Below are 15,311 nucleotides of genomic sequence, written 5' to 3' on the forward strand. Positions count from 1 at the left end.
ATACAAAAAACAGATCAGTCACCTTTAGGTAATTAGTAGCTGACTGATTCAGGCATCTCATCCAGCTCATTCTTGAAATAAGCCAGGACATCCACTTCTACAACTTGATTAGTTAGCTTTTGCCACACTCCCTGAACCATTTGGGTAAAAACATGTCATTTGGTCTCGGTTTTAAAAGCACTTACACATCGGCAGTGCAATGTCTTTTTTGAGCCGATTCTGGACTTTGTGGCAATTACCAGTAGTCTGGCGTTTGAAATTGCTCCAGGACGCTCCTCAACTCACAAAAGTTGCAGATCACTTTTTTCAACACAATTTTTGGGAAGTGTTAAAGTTTTGAAGGCATTTTTGTGTGTGAGGTGTGGGGAAGAAACAATGTATTGAATGTTGCCGGCCATCCTCCTTACAGTGATCAGCTTTTCTGCTCTTCCTCTGACACTTTTACTTGCAGACTAGCTTCATCCTTACTGAATGTACGAGATGTGCGTGTTACTGACTTGCTGAATGTACGAGATGTGCGTGTTACTGACTTGCAAAGGGGCGATTGACTGACAAAATACTTGCAAAATGTTTGCAAAATACTGAGATCTGGCTCCAAAGGAGTTAACACTATTCATGTCTCATTCCACCCATTAGGAAGATGACACACCAAACATTGTGACATGGTATTATACACCAAGGACATGACAACAGTCACACCCAGGACATCAGACATCTAAATCACTGTTTGAAGCCTCAGATTGGAGGTTGATTGTCAGTCAAAGACATGCAATCAAATGACATAAAGACCTTTTAGAATTAACAAAAGTTGAATTTATCTTAATCTCTCAAAATAAGTATTTAAATCTGAATTTTGAAATGTTTCACCTAAAGAAGAGTAATGGTTGTTGAAGTATGATAATGTGGTAAATTAAATGGGGGTGCAAATTCACTTTTTTTACTGATTGCTCTAGATAGGTGTGAGTAAAGGGAACACACCTGTCTGCTGTCGCTCTATCGACCTGAAAAACATTCTGTCAATTTCACCAAACCAAAGTACTACAAATCTTCACTTCTACAGAAACTGATCCCTATCTCCTCTAGTTTCTGAAGTGTATTTCTCCCAAATCATTCATTTCAATGTTAATGCAGGATCCTTCTTCATTCACCTGCCTAGGATTTTAATCCTCAAGCCAAGTGATTGGAAAGGTCAAATTAGTATTAAATCTCTTCTATAGTGGGTGGCTTTTTTGGCTATGAATGTTAATATTGGGAGGTGCTATCTAGATATCCAGAAAATCTCACAAAGGAACAGTCAATATTTTTGTAAATGAAATGCTGGAATAAAAGGATGATCATGTTAACATACTGATTTCTTTTAATTGTAATTAACTGTATAATTGAAATATTAAATTACAGAATGAGAAAGCAAGTTTCATGTAAGCATTGTGCACTGCCAGAATAATTTTCTTCTCTTATCAGACTCCACAAGGTGAAATTATGTACAATACACTATCCTTCCTGTATTTGCATATTTTATTGTAGTTTTTTACTATTACAGTATTCCTCTCTTTGAACACGTTTCACACATTCTGGAATTGCTACATGTGAAAAATACCAAATACTTTGTGGATTTGATCTGTGCCAACTTAAACCTTTCAAGACGAATTTAGAGTTTGAAAGCATATTGCTGGATAATGTAGGGAGATGCTATCACATCATGGTTAGATGATCATGAAAACTCCAGCAAAGTAGCATCATGTGTAAGGCATGCATATAATCTGTCACACATATCATTTATCCATCTACCCATATTCACAGCGCGTGTGCCGTGTTCCATCACATGACCCAAACACACAAACACTTACTCACTCAGGAGTACAGGAGCCATCTAGAGATGCCATCTAACCAGGACTGTAAGAGGAAACCGGAGCACCTGGAGACAACTTACACAGACACAAAGAGAACATACTGTACTGTACGAATGTAAACATTCTGTAGGTTTCCCCAGCCTGGAATCAAACCAAGGACCCTAGTGTGGTTAGACAGATCAGTCACCGTCATGCCACTGTGCCATTCATTAAGATAGATAGATACTTTATTGATCCCGTGAGGGAAATTGCAGTGCAACAGCAGCTTAACACACACAACACAGCCACAGTGTAACGAATTATATAATAATAGTACAATACATACAATACAATACAAGAGTTACTCACAGTCCGGACACACAAGAACAAGAACCGGACCGGACAGTCCGGACACATAAGTTAAAGAACCATTTAATTTTCTTTTTCTTTGGAATATGGAGGTAGGGGTTAGCTAAGGTAATGCATTGTGTAATCTCTCTGTGTTTAAATACTCCTGTGTGATGTTAATGATTGAAACTTTATTTTGTTTGACCTTATTGGGTCATCTAGAAATGAAACTAACTAGAACGTAGTCTTAATACAATCTCTCTGTCATCTTATTTCTACAAGACCATTTGCGAGGAGCTGGAAGCTAAGTTCTATGAGGGAACCTTTGTCTGGGACAGTGTGAAGCAGCATGATGCTGCCAGCCTTCTGAAGCTTTTCATCAGGGAGCTGCCACACCCATTGCTAACTCTGGAATACCTCAACGCTTTCATAGCTGTGCAAAGTAGGTTCACAGAAGCGCTCTGAAGCCCTTGGCATTTAAATGCTACCTAGCAATCAAGTCATAAATAGTTTCATGATTTATCTTACTGGTGTAGTTAATTACGTTTCCTCACTTTCTTGAGCTTATTGCTTTGAATAATTTCTCATTTTTATCATTCTGAAAAGTGTGTTGACATATGTGTTATCATTTTTTATGTATACTCAGTGTTTCAGTTTCTTTCTTTCATTGACTAGAAAAAAAATAAGGCTACTGTAATGCAGTTGTTGTATTTACCAACATTGGATCTTCTGAACAGAATTACCCACGAAGAAACAACAACTTCAAGCCCTTAATCTTCTCCTGCTGCTTCTTCCAGAACCTAACAGGGGTACCTTAAAGGTAGGATCTAGGAAATTCCTTTAAATATTCCAGTTATTTCTTTCTTAGTTTGTCTCAAAATTTGTTGTCCAAGTCGTATGTTTGAAAAGGACAAGTACACGTACACTAGCTTGTCCATCCATCGCAGGGCACACACAAACAGCTGGACACTCACACCAGGGTCATTTTTCCCACAAGACAATCAACCTACTGCACAGTACCAGTGTGTACCAGTGTGGAAACCCACGTGAACACAGGGAGAATATACTGTAAAAACTCCACAAACCCCATTTAGCACCCCAGGTCTGGACTTGAACCCTGGGCACCAGCCCTGTGAGGCAACAACACCTAGCATAGCCCCACTGTGCTGCCTACTCAAGCTTCTGCTGATTTTGATTTTGGTCATTGCTCCCTGTGAAAGTGCTGCTGTGTTCACACCACTGCCCTCTGGTGTTGAGGCCAACAAGAGGAGTTTTAAGAACGAAGAAGTGCTGTGTCTTTGCACCAATAACTTGGATCTTGCCGATAATCTGATAATCCTGAATAACAATTTCAGAACCTGATAATCCTGAATGTCTCAGTAACCCATAAATTCCATATTTGTTTTAATATCCATCCCGCTTTTAAGGTTTTCAAAACTGCACATCACTAAATACAGTTTAATTATTTTAAAAATAGCAAACGGCAAATACTAAAAAATGTTGCACCACAACACCGATCTGATCAGGATCGACATTGATGTGGATGGTGAGACTATTGTCTCCAACCGTGACACACTTGTTTTTCTGGTATAAAGTCTTGCTGGCAAGTACAGTCCATGTTTTCAATAAAGAAAACAACAGAAATGGCATGTGACAAACCGCACACCACTCAGGGACATCTGTGGCTGTGCTGAAGTCATGCAGTATTGAAAGTATTGAAACCTCATGAAAGTGCAAAGGTTATCCAAAAAACACTATTATTATTAACATCATTAAAGGAAGTTGTAGGTTTGTATTGCCAGTTGGTGGTAAGTATCTAAGCCTTTGACATCACACGCACATAATAGTGGAATTGTATGTGATCTAACAGTTGCTGTGTTCAAAATCATTCACATATATGATTCAAAACGTAAAATGTTATTAAAAAGAGAGTAATAAACATGTGAGGTGCCTCCACATTCTTTGTTTTTTTATTTTTTTTCCAATTAGTCAAAAGCAAAAAATATTCAAGAGAAAATAAAACAATACATACATTTTACATGAACACTCTCTTAGTTCTCTTAGGACTTTGAAATATTTACTGTACGCATGAATGAATAGCCTAAAGAGAACCTGAATGTGTTTTTCCCAGAATGGCTCTCTTACTCTAGGTAATTATAGCACTAAACAATGAGATATTGTTTTTTTATGGTGTGCTATTGTCTGTCTCTTATATTCAAGGCACTGGTGGAATTTCTACAAAGAGTGATAAACAACAGAGAGAAGAATAAAATGACATTGAAAAATGTTGCTGTTGTAATGGCTCCCAATCTCTTCATGTGCAAGGGTGTGCGCTCCAAGGCCAGTGATCAACAGGAGTTTGCTGTGGCTACTGGGACAGCAAATATTGTGTGGCTCCTCATAAGATACCAAAACGTTCTCTGGACGGTAAACAGCTTTTACCTTCTTACAATTGCTAACAAAGGGAATCTCTTCATTTTAACCAGTCAATGTTTTTCCGAGATGAATTAACTGTTTTGTTATGCATTGCAATGATTTGATTGCAAGACATTGAGACTTATTTAAGGACTCTTGAATAACTGCAACAGCAGTTAGGTACTAGGGTGGATTTTTATGTTTACAGTGTTTTAGCCCTGAACCATTTTGTTCTTTGAATTAACTGAGCCTATACCACTTTATTAACAAAAATTCATACTGTAGTTCCCTTATTGTGTACCTCACTCAGATTAAAACTAGTGCCTATGAATGGATCAGTCTACACCACTCCTTGATTTAAGGTGATTTCACATTCTAGTTCACCAGTGCATTGCATCAATAATGACAGCAAAGTGCAGTTAAAACAAGTGCATCACAACTTTTCCAAAATAATCACGATGGAATGAGTTAAAGAATTCGATGCAGATGTTTATGAAAAAAAGTGAAATACACTAACACTACTAGCTATATTAATGTTATAGTTATATTAATAGTATTGTTAATGACATTCAAGAACTTATTTTTTTAGCTACTAAAATCCCTTTAGTTGCAGTACTTGATTCCATATGAATATTACTTATTAAGTGAATTTGAAGAAGTAAGACTACAGATTAAATGAAGCAAATGTTTTCACTAACATCTCATACACTAGAACTGCCACCTACTGATCTTTCTTTGGCCAGTGAAGATTCTTTGGGCAGTGTGATGAATACAAAGTGCACAGCAAAGTCATCTTCCCACAGCGATGAGCAATCTGAATGGCTGCATCCGTATATTGTGGTGCAGGGAGGCTCTTTAAAAAAAAAACTTTTGATGAGGAACTATGGCGCTGATAGAAAAACGGCTGATCTGTCCTGTAAATATTTATATTTTGGCTTAATAAGATAATTCATGCTTACTTGGGAGTAACCTACCTTCATGCTCACCTACAATAGAAAATAATTACATCTTCAGTTTTTTTAAGCTTAATACAAACAAGACCTTAATAAACACATCGGATTAAAAATATATTCCCTTCTGAATGTTAATGCAGTAGATTCTAGGACTGTTGTTTTTCAGTGTACTGTGTACTGTTGTCTTTTCAGATACCGAAGTTTATTGTCAATCAAGTTAGAAAACAAAACATGGAAAACCAGAAGAAGATGACCAAAGAGAGAGCTATGAAGAAACTGCTTAAGAAAATGGCTTATGACCGTGAAAAAGCAGACAAACACGAGAAGAACTTGACAGAGGTGAGTACTGTTGGTAAAAACTGAGAGGCCTTGTAGACTCCAGCCCTTTTTCACAGTAAAAGGTCGTTTGTGTAATACTGTGTGTTGTGAAGATTATGATGGAAAGAATAAAACGCATTGTATTCACTGCTTGATACCAAAACGTCATATCGGTCTAAATGCAACAAAGATTAAGACTTGTTTGTCCATGTTGTAAGAAACCAAAATACAAGGGTTATGGACCTTTTTCCTTTTATATAAAATGTTCACTCGATTATTTTTGCTAGTTAGTATGGATGGTATCAGCATCTCTAAAAAATATATGATGTATTGGACAGAAGGCTCAGAACATTTTCTAGTTTGATAGGAGACAGTTGCATTCAATATTTTAACACATTTGTAACTTTAATTGAGGTGTACTGTTCAGTGGACAGACCAAAAAGGTTAGCATTAGCATTTGAAGTTTGTCTCAAATACTGTAACTGATAAGGAATATGATGTTTCACAGCTGAAGGTAAAATGCATCGTACAGTATAATATGCTTAATTTTACATTTTTCTTGTTATTTTGATTTAATATCAAATAAAATATTAGACTCTTGACCTGTGAATGTAATGCTAGGGGAAGACAGAGTAAAGCCGAATTACAAGTTGGATGGTATTATTGTTTCACAGGTTTTGTCAGCGCCACCTAGTGGAAATGTTTTGCAACACCATGACATTTTGCTCTCGTTTCAAGTTTATGCTAATTTCATCAATCATATAGTAAATGGTATTATTTAATACCTTGTGTGACTTGATTGTGGGTTTTCTGTGCATAAAGATGAACATATGACTTATTAATGTTGTTTACAAACTAAAATATAATACACGCCTTATATTACCTAGTGGTTTTCTAAACCTTAAGATTAAGTGGAAGGTGTATAGTTAAGGGGCTGTATTAAAATACAGAAAACCCTATAATTCAAAATAATCATTGTTGCTTTTTCAGGAAATATAGGATTTAAAATAATTCCAGCATTATTTTGAATACATTTTTATTAAATAAATGAATGCCCAGTTACTGTAATGTGCCCAAATACTAAAATATGTCTCAGAAAAAAAGGTATTAAAGAAATCACAGTACTGTTTTGGGTGTACATAGTCTTAATGTGCTAAGCCTTAGAACGAAATTTGATTTGGTAAGATATGCTTATTGAAATAAAAATGAATAACACTTGTCGTTGCCCATTTTTGTTTTTTTCTAGTCTGATTCTCTTCAAGGAGTTATAAGAGTACAGGCACCACAGTTCACCAAAGTCTCTATGGCCATACAACTAACAGAAGAGCTGAAGGCCAGCGATGTACTGGCCAGGTTTCTTAGCCAGGAAAGGTACGAAAAACATTTCAATTTGTTTTTTCTTAAAAACTGCCGTCCTAAGTGAAATATTTAAAGGGATTATTTTTTAATAAAGCTGTTAAAAATGAGACTGTCGTATAGAGAAGAGAGGTGTATATTTGCATTCAACATTTTTCATCAGTTTAGTCTGTTCTTTTCAATTCAGTGTTTAAATGTTATGTTGCCCTTCACAACAATTTATCAGAGAGCATACTTGTGCATTCATCTGCACAAGTATATCGGAGTTAAAAGGGCAGACATTAAGCATGGAGAAAAAACAACAAAATCTCACAATGGAGGAAAACGATTCTCTTGGAGGTGATAGCTTCAAGGTTTGCCTCCATCAGATATTAAGTAATAGGAGTCAGCGTGGGCTGGCGGTTCAGGCTGTTCAGGTGTCCAGGCTGGTGTATTTGAAGACTGTGTCTAGTCAACCAGTATGGGTCAAGTGTCTAGGTTTTGCCATTCTGAACTAAACAATGATTTGGGTCCATCATACTGAGCCCAGCTTTTCATCAGGGAGGGTTTACTCGTTTGCTTGTGAGGTACAGGTAATGATTGACTTACTGGGGAGACAGGGCAAGGAGAATGTGTTAATATGGGTGAGCGAACATAAACCAGAGCACATTTAACTGAAGTCCTTGCGTGGCAATCTAAAATATTGGCAGCCTTAGGAATGTGGCTATTCAAGAAAAGATAACGCCAGTGACATTTCTAAACTTTGTCTGGTTGTTCATTTTACAGTTTAGAGGCCCAATAGCTAAACGCTCTACCTCATTTGTTCCTCATAAGAGGCTTGGGGATTTTAAGGCATTCATTAATTTCTTTGCATTCCTTATAGAGTAAGCATTTCACGTAGGAGATATTTCTGAGCTGGAGGAAGGACACTCAGAACATGTGTTACGTGTGTATTAATTAAAGTATCAGGATCGAAAGTAACATCAGTAGTTTTGTGTTGATGCTTTTGTATTAATGACATAACAAGCTACATTGAGGGCAGACTAGGCCATTTTATCAAGATGTGATTAAGCCCCCAGGATTAAGATCTCTTTTGTCAGAACTGACTGCAGTTTGTTGTCACACAGAAGACCAGTGAGACACAATAATTTATGAATGCCATGTCACTCGCTATCATGTACACTATTATATACATACAGTTGCGTGTCATTACTATGGCTTTGAACATTTGCATTGTCTCTATACAGTAGATAGTCTGTTAGCGGGGGCAGGATTAATGATAAAAGTAAATGCCCAAGAAAAGACTGCCACGGAATACTGCATTTTCGTTTAGGCAGGTTCAAGCATGTGTTTAAAATCTGTGAGGCATGATTTAAACCATTGTACAGTACCAAATGCACAGGCACAGCTACTGTAAATCTAGAAGAGTTTCAGGGTGCTCTATCAATAGCTGATGATCAACAGTTTCAATCGCTGTGCTTAGATCTAAAGAACAGGCTTAAAGGGGATCAAAATGTCAGATTGTGTCAGAGGATAACAGTGAATCGTTTACTACTTGAAGAGTCATTTCATAATTATTGATTGGAATGATTGTTTTATGCCAATCAATAATTATGTTTTTCAGAATTATTGTGAGTGGTGAGAACTGAATACAGCTGAGTTGTATCCACTGTTTTATTTTTTTATGATAAAGAGATATTTGAGAGAGGCCTACAGTATAATTAACAGATGAACAAGATTGTATATCTCAAGTGGTGTTTTAACAAATGGAAAACTCAGTACCAGCGCCTGATTATTATTATAATTATATACTTAAAAGTATCTAATTTAATTTGCATAAACATTACTGCAAATAGTGGAAGTTACAGTATGTTGGTAGAAGGCTGTTTATTGGTTTATAAGTCTATTTGCTGTATTGAAAAGGAAGCAGGGGTTATTCTTGTTTTGTATGTAGAGTGTGTTTTTTGGCAGTTCCCATATATCTAAAAGTGTCTAAAAATCAGCGGTGTTTCAGAACTTCAAAACCTTGAAACGTAAATTCAGTGACTTCCGAATGGAAATTATATATAACTCTAAATTGTAAACGCTGTTTTCTTCTCATGATTTGCTGAAATCATATACAAGAAAGAAATGAAGTCTTGAAACGGCATTTAATCAGAAATACACTTATTATTACTTTATGTTAAAGGGAAGTAGGGACTCCGCCAGGACTCTTGTATATACGTATATCTTGTATACTGTATATCCGGAATCAGTGAAGTGAAGTTTCAGCGGCCTCTGCTGGGAAGAAACAGAACTACACCTAGGGTGCCAGCTAATGTGGTGGCAGAATGCCTGATATGTGCTTTTTAAATACAGTAACTGTGAGTGGATATGATCCTTTTGTGATACTCCCATCAAGCCACAAAGACACCTTTTCAGATTTTCCAAACAAAAAAAAAAGAATACAGAAGAAAGGAGGCCATTTCACCTGAACTCTTTGGTTGCTGACTCATTGTTGAAATAAAACTTGATGTTTTTGTTAGGATTCCAGTAAATCAGCTTCCACAATATGAATAAATCATTCATTCCAGACATCGGAAGTGATTGGTGTAAAGATGTGGAAAGCCAAATATAATCACACAGATCAAAACTACAATCGTGTTACAATAATAGTAGGAATACTGGGGTTGAGGGAGCATGGAAGTCATGCTGTCGAAGCCAGTACCCTGCTTTTTCACGATCCTCGGATCAATCAGCTACCCAATGGGCTGGATGGGTCGAATATCTCCTCCAGTTTGTAACCATTCTTCTGATCTTATTAATATCTTTTTCAAATTTTCTATTTAACTTTGTTCTCCGCAGTGCTGTGTCCATAAAAAGAGAAGAACTGTCTTTGTTTGAAATTGGAGGTAATATTGGTAAGTATTTTTTTAGATTACATTGCTGTTAAAACAGTAATTAAATTTGAAAGGATCGTCCTCCCTGCTTTAACGTGCCCTTTATTTACAATTTCAAAAAAACATATTTTTACACTGAAAACTTAAAGATCACTTTCTAGGGTATTGGCAGGAGAAGAATAGAGTAGTGGGGCTCTCTTCCTAGGGGCAGAGTAGTGTTTAACTACGGTACCTCTGTTTTCACACATTCTTGTAGGTAACAGTACAGGGCTTGCTCCGTTTGTGTACAAGGACCCAAATAAACTTGGGACCCCAGCCACAAACAAATATCTTTATAATAACAATTTTCCAAAGTTCAAACAAGAACAGAAACTGCTGACAAATTCCTAAGGATCGTTCTGTGTTTTATGCATGGTGGCTCAGTGGTGAGCAGTGCTGGGGCCCTGGGTTCAATTCCACACCTGGGTGTGGAGTTTGCATGTTCTCCCCTTGTTCACATGGGTTTCCTCTGGGTGCTCCGGTATCCTCCCACAGCCCAAGGACCACACTCAGCTTCTGAGAAAATAGGCCCTCATGTGTTGGTGTGCATGTCTGTGTTTGTGTCCGTGTGCGCTGTGACGTCCCACCCAGGGTGTATGCCGCCTTGCTCCTGTTGCTTGTTGGGATAGGCTGCAGCTTCCTGTGACCCTTGGTCGGATGAAGTGGTTAGAAAATAGAGGGATGGATTTTACAGAGCGAACTGTGGCTAAGGTAGCCCAGTTGCCCATTTCCTAATGGGTTCTTGGTTTTATTCGAAACAGGGGAACGTTGCCTGGATGATGAAACCTACATGAAGGATCTGCTGCAGTTGAATCCCAGTGCGGAGTGGGTTATAAAGTCGCGCTCCCGTTAGGACCTCTTGCACACTCGTACTTTCTCTGGGGGTATTTCACAGAAAAAAGGGAAATGCCACTTCCTCAGAGGTAAAAGACAATTGAACAAGCGTATTTAAAAGTTTATCATTTTAGAACGTTAAAACCTCGGATAAAAAATTTGATTTTGTGTAATGCGGTGGCTAAGCCAATGTCAATCTAAATAACCAAGCCTATGCAAGAAAATGAAAGCATTCTCATTACAAAGCCTTTGCTTTAAGTTGAAAATAGCACTGTATAATAATGCACTTTTATTTATGAGTGCTTTTACCACTAAAGCCTGGATGCCGGTTATAGACTTTTTACAAATGTCAGTGATGAGTATTTTCCATGTAATGTGTTCATAGTGTACAAAGGCAAGAGAAATTCTGGGAGGTCAAGAACAAAATCTGTAAAATGCCATTAGCTTTGTACTGAATACATTTAAAATTGAAGCAGCACAGATGGGAAAAAGCCACTTTTAGAATTCTAGTAATCTCTCTACTGGCACCTTTTATCAGAAAGGCAGAATCTCTCTGTTAAAGATAAAGTCACTTTAACCTCACAACAACGTGACAGAGTTGTGTAATATAAAAGGAGAACATGCTCTTTGTATCCAGGTGGACATAGCTGATACACAGGTGGAAGGAGAAGGAGATAGAGAGACAAGTACACAGCCCAAATCGGGCAGTTTCTGCTAACATTTGCAAATGAACTTTAAGAAAAAGTCGTGTCTGCCCTTGCGGAAGCCCTGCAAAGCTTTGAAATCAAACGAAAAATGTTATTTTTTGTAGGCTTATACAGTAAAGCCAATGCGTATTCAAAATGTTAAACAAACTTTGTCGTATTTTGAATGTAAAATCCCTTATACTAAAGTGCCTTAAGGAGATTTTCACCAATAATATCTCATTTTCATACAAATAACATATATTTTCAAATTAACTTTTTTTTCTATTAAAAGCTGTAATGATAAAACTGAGCACTGTCGTGTGTGAAAGAGAATAAACAAAACCAAAACGTACAAACAAATTATGCAGATTTAATTTATTGATTGCATAAATATTCAGATCCCCGAGTCTGCGCTGGGAGCAGTGAGTGTTCGAGGTCTCTGCCAGCACCACACAGTGGGATGGTATAATTGTTGCCTATCCTTCCTGGCAACATTGCTCCAGTTATAGTGGGTTTGTTGAGGATTGTTGATTGACTGCAGTTTTGGAGTCTTGCCAGAAATGTGACATTGGCGTCAGGAGCTAGATGGCCACTCAAGGACATTTGCTTTGTTCTTGCCACGGCCCTGCTGTGGGATCTTTGCCTTGTGCTTGGGGTCAGTGTTATGCGGATACATTGTCAACCCAGTTTTAGATTCTTGACTGACTCAAGCAGGTTTTCCTCTAGGATATGTCTGTACTATGCACTAGCCATGTTCTTTTCAAACCTGACAGTCTTTCCAGTCCCTACCGATATGAGAAGTAATAAGATAAGGCTACTACTTGCTTGGTTATATTCTTTTTTGGGCTTCGTACTAGAAACACCCTTCTGTCTTCATATATCAAGTCTGTAGTATTTATACGTGCTTGGTTACAAACTCTTTAACAGTAATCGCTTCTTTCTTATCACTTGGCCACACTAATCAGTTTTCTGTAGGGACAGCATTATTGTCCATGTACTGAGTGAATATTGAATGAATTTCAGTGGTGCTGATCTTGTAATCTTCTAATTATCTTTGCGTTTCAACGACTTTTGGGATGATTTGTTTCTAAACCTGTTTAGCCTTCATAGTGTCACATAAACAATGTTAGTTGTGGCTTGAAATTACATATCCAAACTGAGGGATCTTCAAGAGAAAGATACAGTTACTCTTTAGACAAGTTAAATCACATTGATTGCATACAGACAGAAACCACACTAATTGTGTGACTTCTTAAAATAATCTTTTCTATGTTTCTCTAAAAATCAATTTTGTTTACATATCATTAGCATTTTTTTGCCTTATTAGTCTGGAGGAGATTGAGTCTGTTGTTTTTGATTGAATTAGACTGATTCTGAATGTAAATTCCTATAGGTCAGTGTCCTGAATGGAAACACAGAAACAATCTGGAAATGTGTGTGTGTGTGGGGGGTCAATATTTTTAGGGCACCTTAAATCTATCTAACCTATCTAACCTTGATCTATTACAAAGCACATGAATGTTTAGTATATTACATTTTAATTACTTGACATTTACACTAAAATACAGTAATATAGCAATGATAGAAAACATCGAGATTAAAAGTAATTTTACTGCATCAAAAGTAATATGAATGATAATTCGTATATTTAATGTCATGTTTTAATAATCTCTCAGCTCTTAATTTTTTATAGACTTAAAGAAGATCAGTAATTGTTTTGCCTGTTAAGTGTAACATTACGCAAAGGCGAGGAATCTTTTGTACTTGGGGCACAGAACAGAACAAATTGCGGATGTTGGAACGAGTTATGAAGCAAAGATTCTGTGGAAATGTTTAGGGTGCTGCTTTAATTTTCTCCTTTCATTACTGCTGTACTGTATGTTCTATAATGTTAACATATTACATGATTTTTTTTTCTCATTGAGTTTGTGTTTTGGAATATAAATATATGTTTTGAAAGCTAATTGGACTGTTATGTCATATGAAGAAATGTTTAGTTTTTATTTTTAATGTACAAAACTGAGCCTGCAATGAACATATCTTTATGACTTATTATTCTGTTGTCAATGGGAGCTGCAAAAATGCTTATGTATTTTGTAAATCACTAATTATTAAGAACATAGTTGTGCTCACTTAATTAACATTCACTGCCACATTACTTGGAATACCAATATTGTGTATTCTTCACTGTAATCACTAGATTCACTTAATAGCTTTGCCATACTGAACAGGCCACTCTCTAATGCACTGGACTATACCCATCAATGTCTTAAGAGTGTTGGCAACACAGGGTATCCTCCTTTAACTGAAGAGGGGGCTAGTGTGTCTGTTACCTGACATTTAAACTTGTCAGGAAACAGACATCCCTCATGTATTGGATGTCTGTTAATTGTCATGTGGGAAAATGCATGTTAAACATGTTGCTTTCTCTGAATAAACTTAGTTTCTTGTAATTAAATGAAAGAATACACAATATTTTTCTCTCTCGCTAGCCCTATCCACAATGTTTCCCAAGATTATACTGTATTTATAAGCAATAGTTGGGCACATTTTGTGAAATTACTCTTATCTGTTCGTCTTCTTTTTACAACTTATATTCACATTGTTTTCCTCATGCTAATTATTCAAGCACTGTATCCCCTGCATCACAGAAGAAAAGTACCATGGAGTAGTTAATTAATCCTCGATACCCATTCCCAAAACACAGACTCCTCAACTGGAAGATACAGCATGGTATGTTGACAGAATGCAGAAATTGAATTTTAATTACTTTGTCAGATAATTCCACAAACTTTATGAAAAAGGAGGTTGTGCATGTGCAAGACATAATACCTAAGAATAATTTAAGATTTTGATGTGAAAAAAGTATGAATGTATTTGTGAATTTGTTTTTAAAAAGCACAATATGCAGTGACAAAGTTTCCGTTTAAAAAAATAAAAGATAAAAGAGTGCATTTTAATTTTTTCTATTACACATTCTGCTAGAGTGTCAACCAACATATCTTTTGAAAGTGTGGAATAATATTTCTTATAAAAATGTTGGTAGCATTGTTAGGAGATTAGCCTGTGTTCTGCAAAGAAGATTTTCTACCTTTATATAATAATTTGAACTGTAGAACATTTCTAAAAGGAATTGCATATCTTGCAGTTTCATGTTTGTAACAACTTTTATTAAGGCCATTTAATCTGAAACATAAAATTAATAGTGTGTCTACGTATAGTCCATTCTGTTGATTTAATTTATGTGGCCAATTATACTGGTTTGGAGAAATTTATCAATTCTGTGTGCAGATACTGTGCTTTGCTTCCTACTAGGACAATTCTCTAACACAGTGCCAGTACCACCTCATTAAGAAGAAATCTAAAATGCTGCATTCTGTAAATGACCTGCAGTTATACAGTAGCATATACTTTGTAACATTAGTTACATTGATGAATGAAGGCATTTTTTTGCAATTGCTCACATTGTGTGGTATGACAGTTGAATTTGTTGATTTACTTAATGATAATCACAAATACCAAAGTTCTTGGTAATTTTGATTTATTTTCTATCTGTATAGATTAATACTTTACAAAAATAGAATTGTACAGATTGATTATTTTTCTGAGGTGAAAATGTTTTGGGAAGATATAAACAGCAGTTGGTCTATATATAACGCACTCTGTGCCAGCAAT

The 15,311-nt window shown here is 36.4% G+C and overlaps 1 protein-coding gene across 4 annotated transcripts in view; it reads left to right on the forward strand.

Moving 5' to 3' along the window:
- arhgap18 (Rho GTPase activating protein 18) overlaps positions 1-15,311 on the forward strand; it is a 55,773-nt gene that overhangs the window by 21,703 nt on the left and 18,759 nt on the right. For 2 of the 4 annotated variants that reach the window (XM_015359696.2, XM_069195969.1), the window contains 7 exons: positions 2,460-2,619; positions 2,915-2,997; positions 4,398-4,604; positions 5,738-5,884; positions 7,110-7,234; positions 10,043-10,098; positions 10,878-15,066. In XM_015359696.2, coding sequence (XP_015215182.2) covers positions 2,460-2,619; positions 2,915-2,997; positions 4,398-4,604; positions 5,738-5,884; positions 7,110-7,234; positions 10,043-10,098; positions 10,878-10,969 — 870 coding nt within the window. In that variant the 3' untranslated portion in view covers positions 10,970-15,066. Of the gene's footprint in view, positions 1-2,459; positions 2,620-2,914; positions 2,998-4,397; positions 4,605-5,737; positions 5,885-7,109; positions 7,235-10,042; positions 10,099-10,877; positions 15,067-15,311 lie in introns of those variants that run through there. The other 2 variants (XM_015359703.2, XM_069195970.1) reach the window with 2 other exon arrangements.

This window comes from Lepisosteus oculatus, chromosome 2, assembly GCF_040954835.1.
Source record: "Lepisosteus oculatus isolate fLepOcu1 chromosome 2, fLepOcu1.hap2, whole genome shotgun sequence".
NCBI classification, from domain to species: domain Eukaryota; kingdom Metazoa; phylum Chordata; class Actinopteri; order Semionotiformes; family Lepisosteidae; genus Lepisosteus; species Lepisosteus oculatus.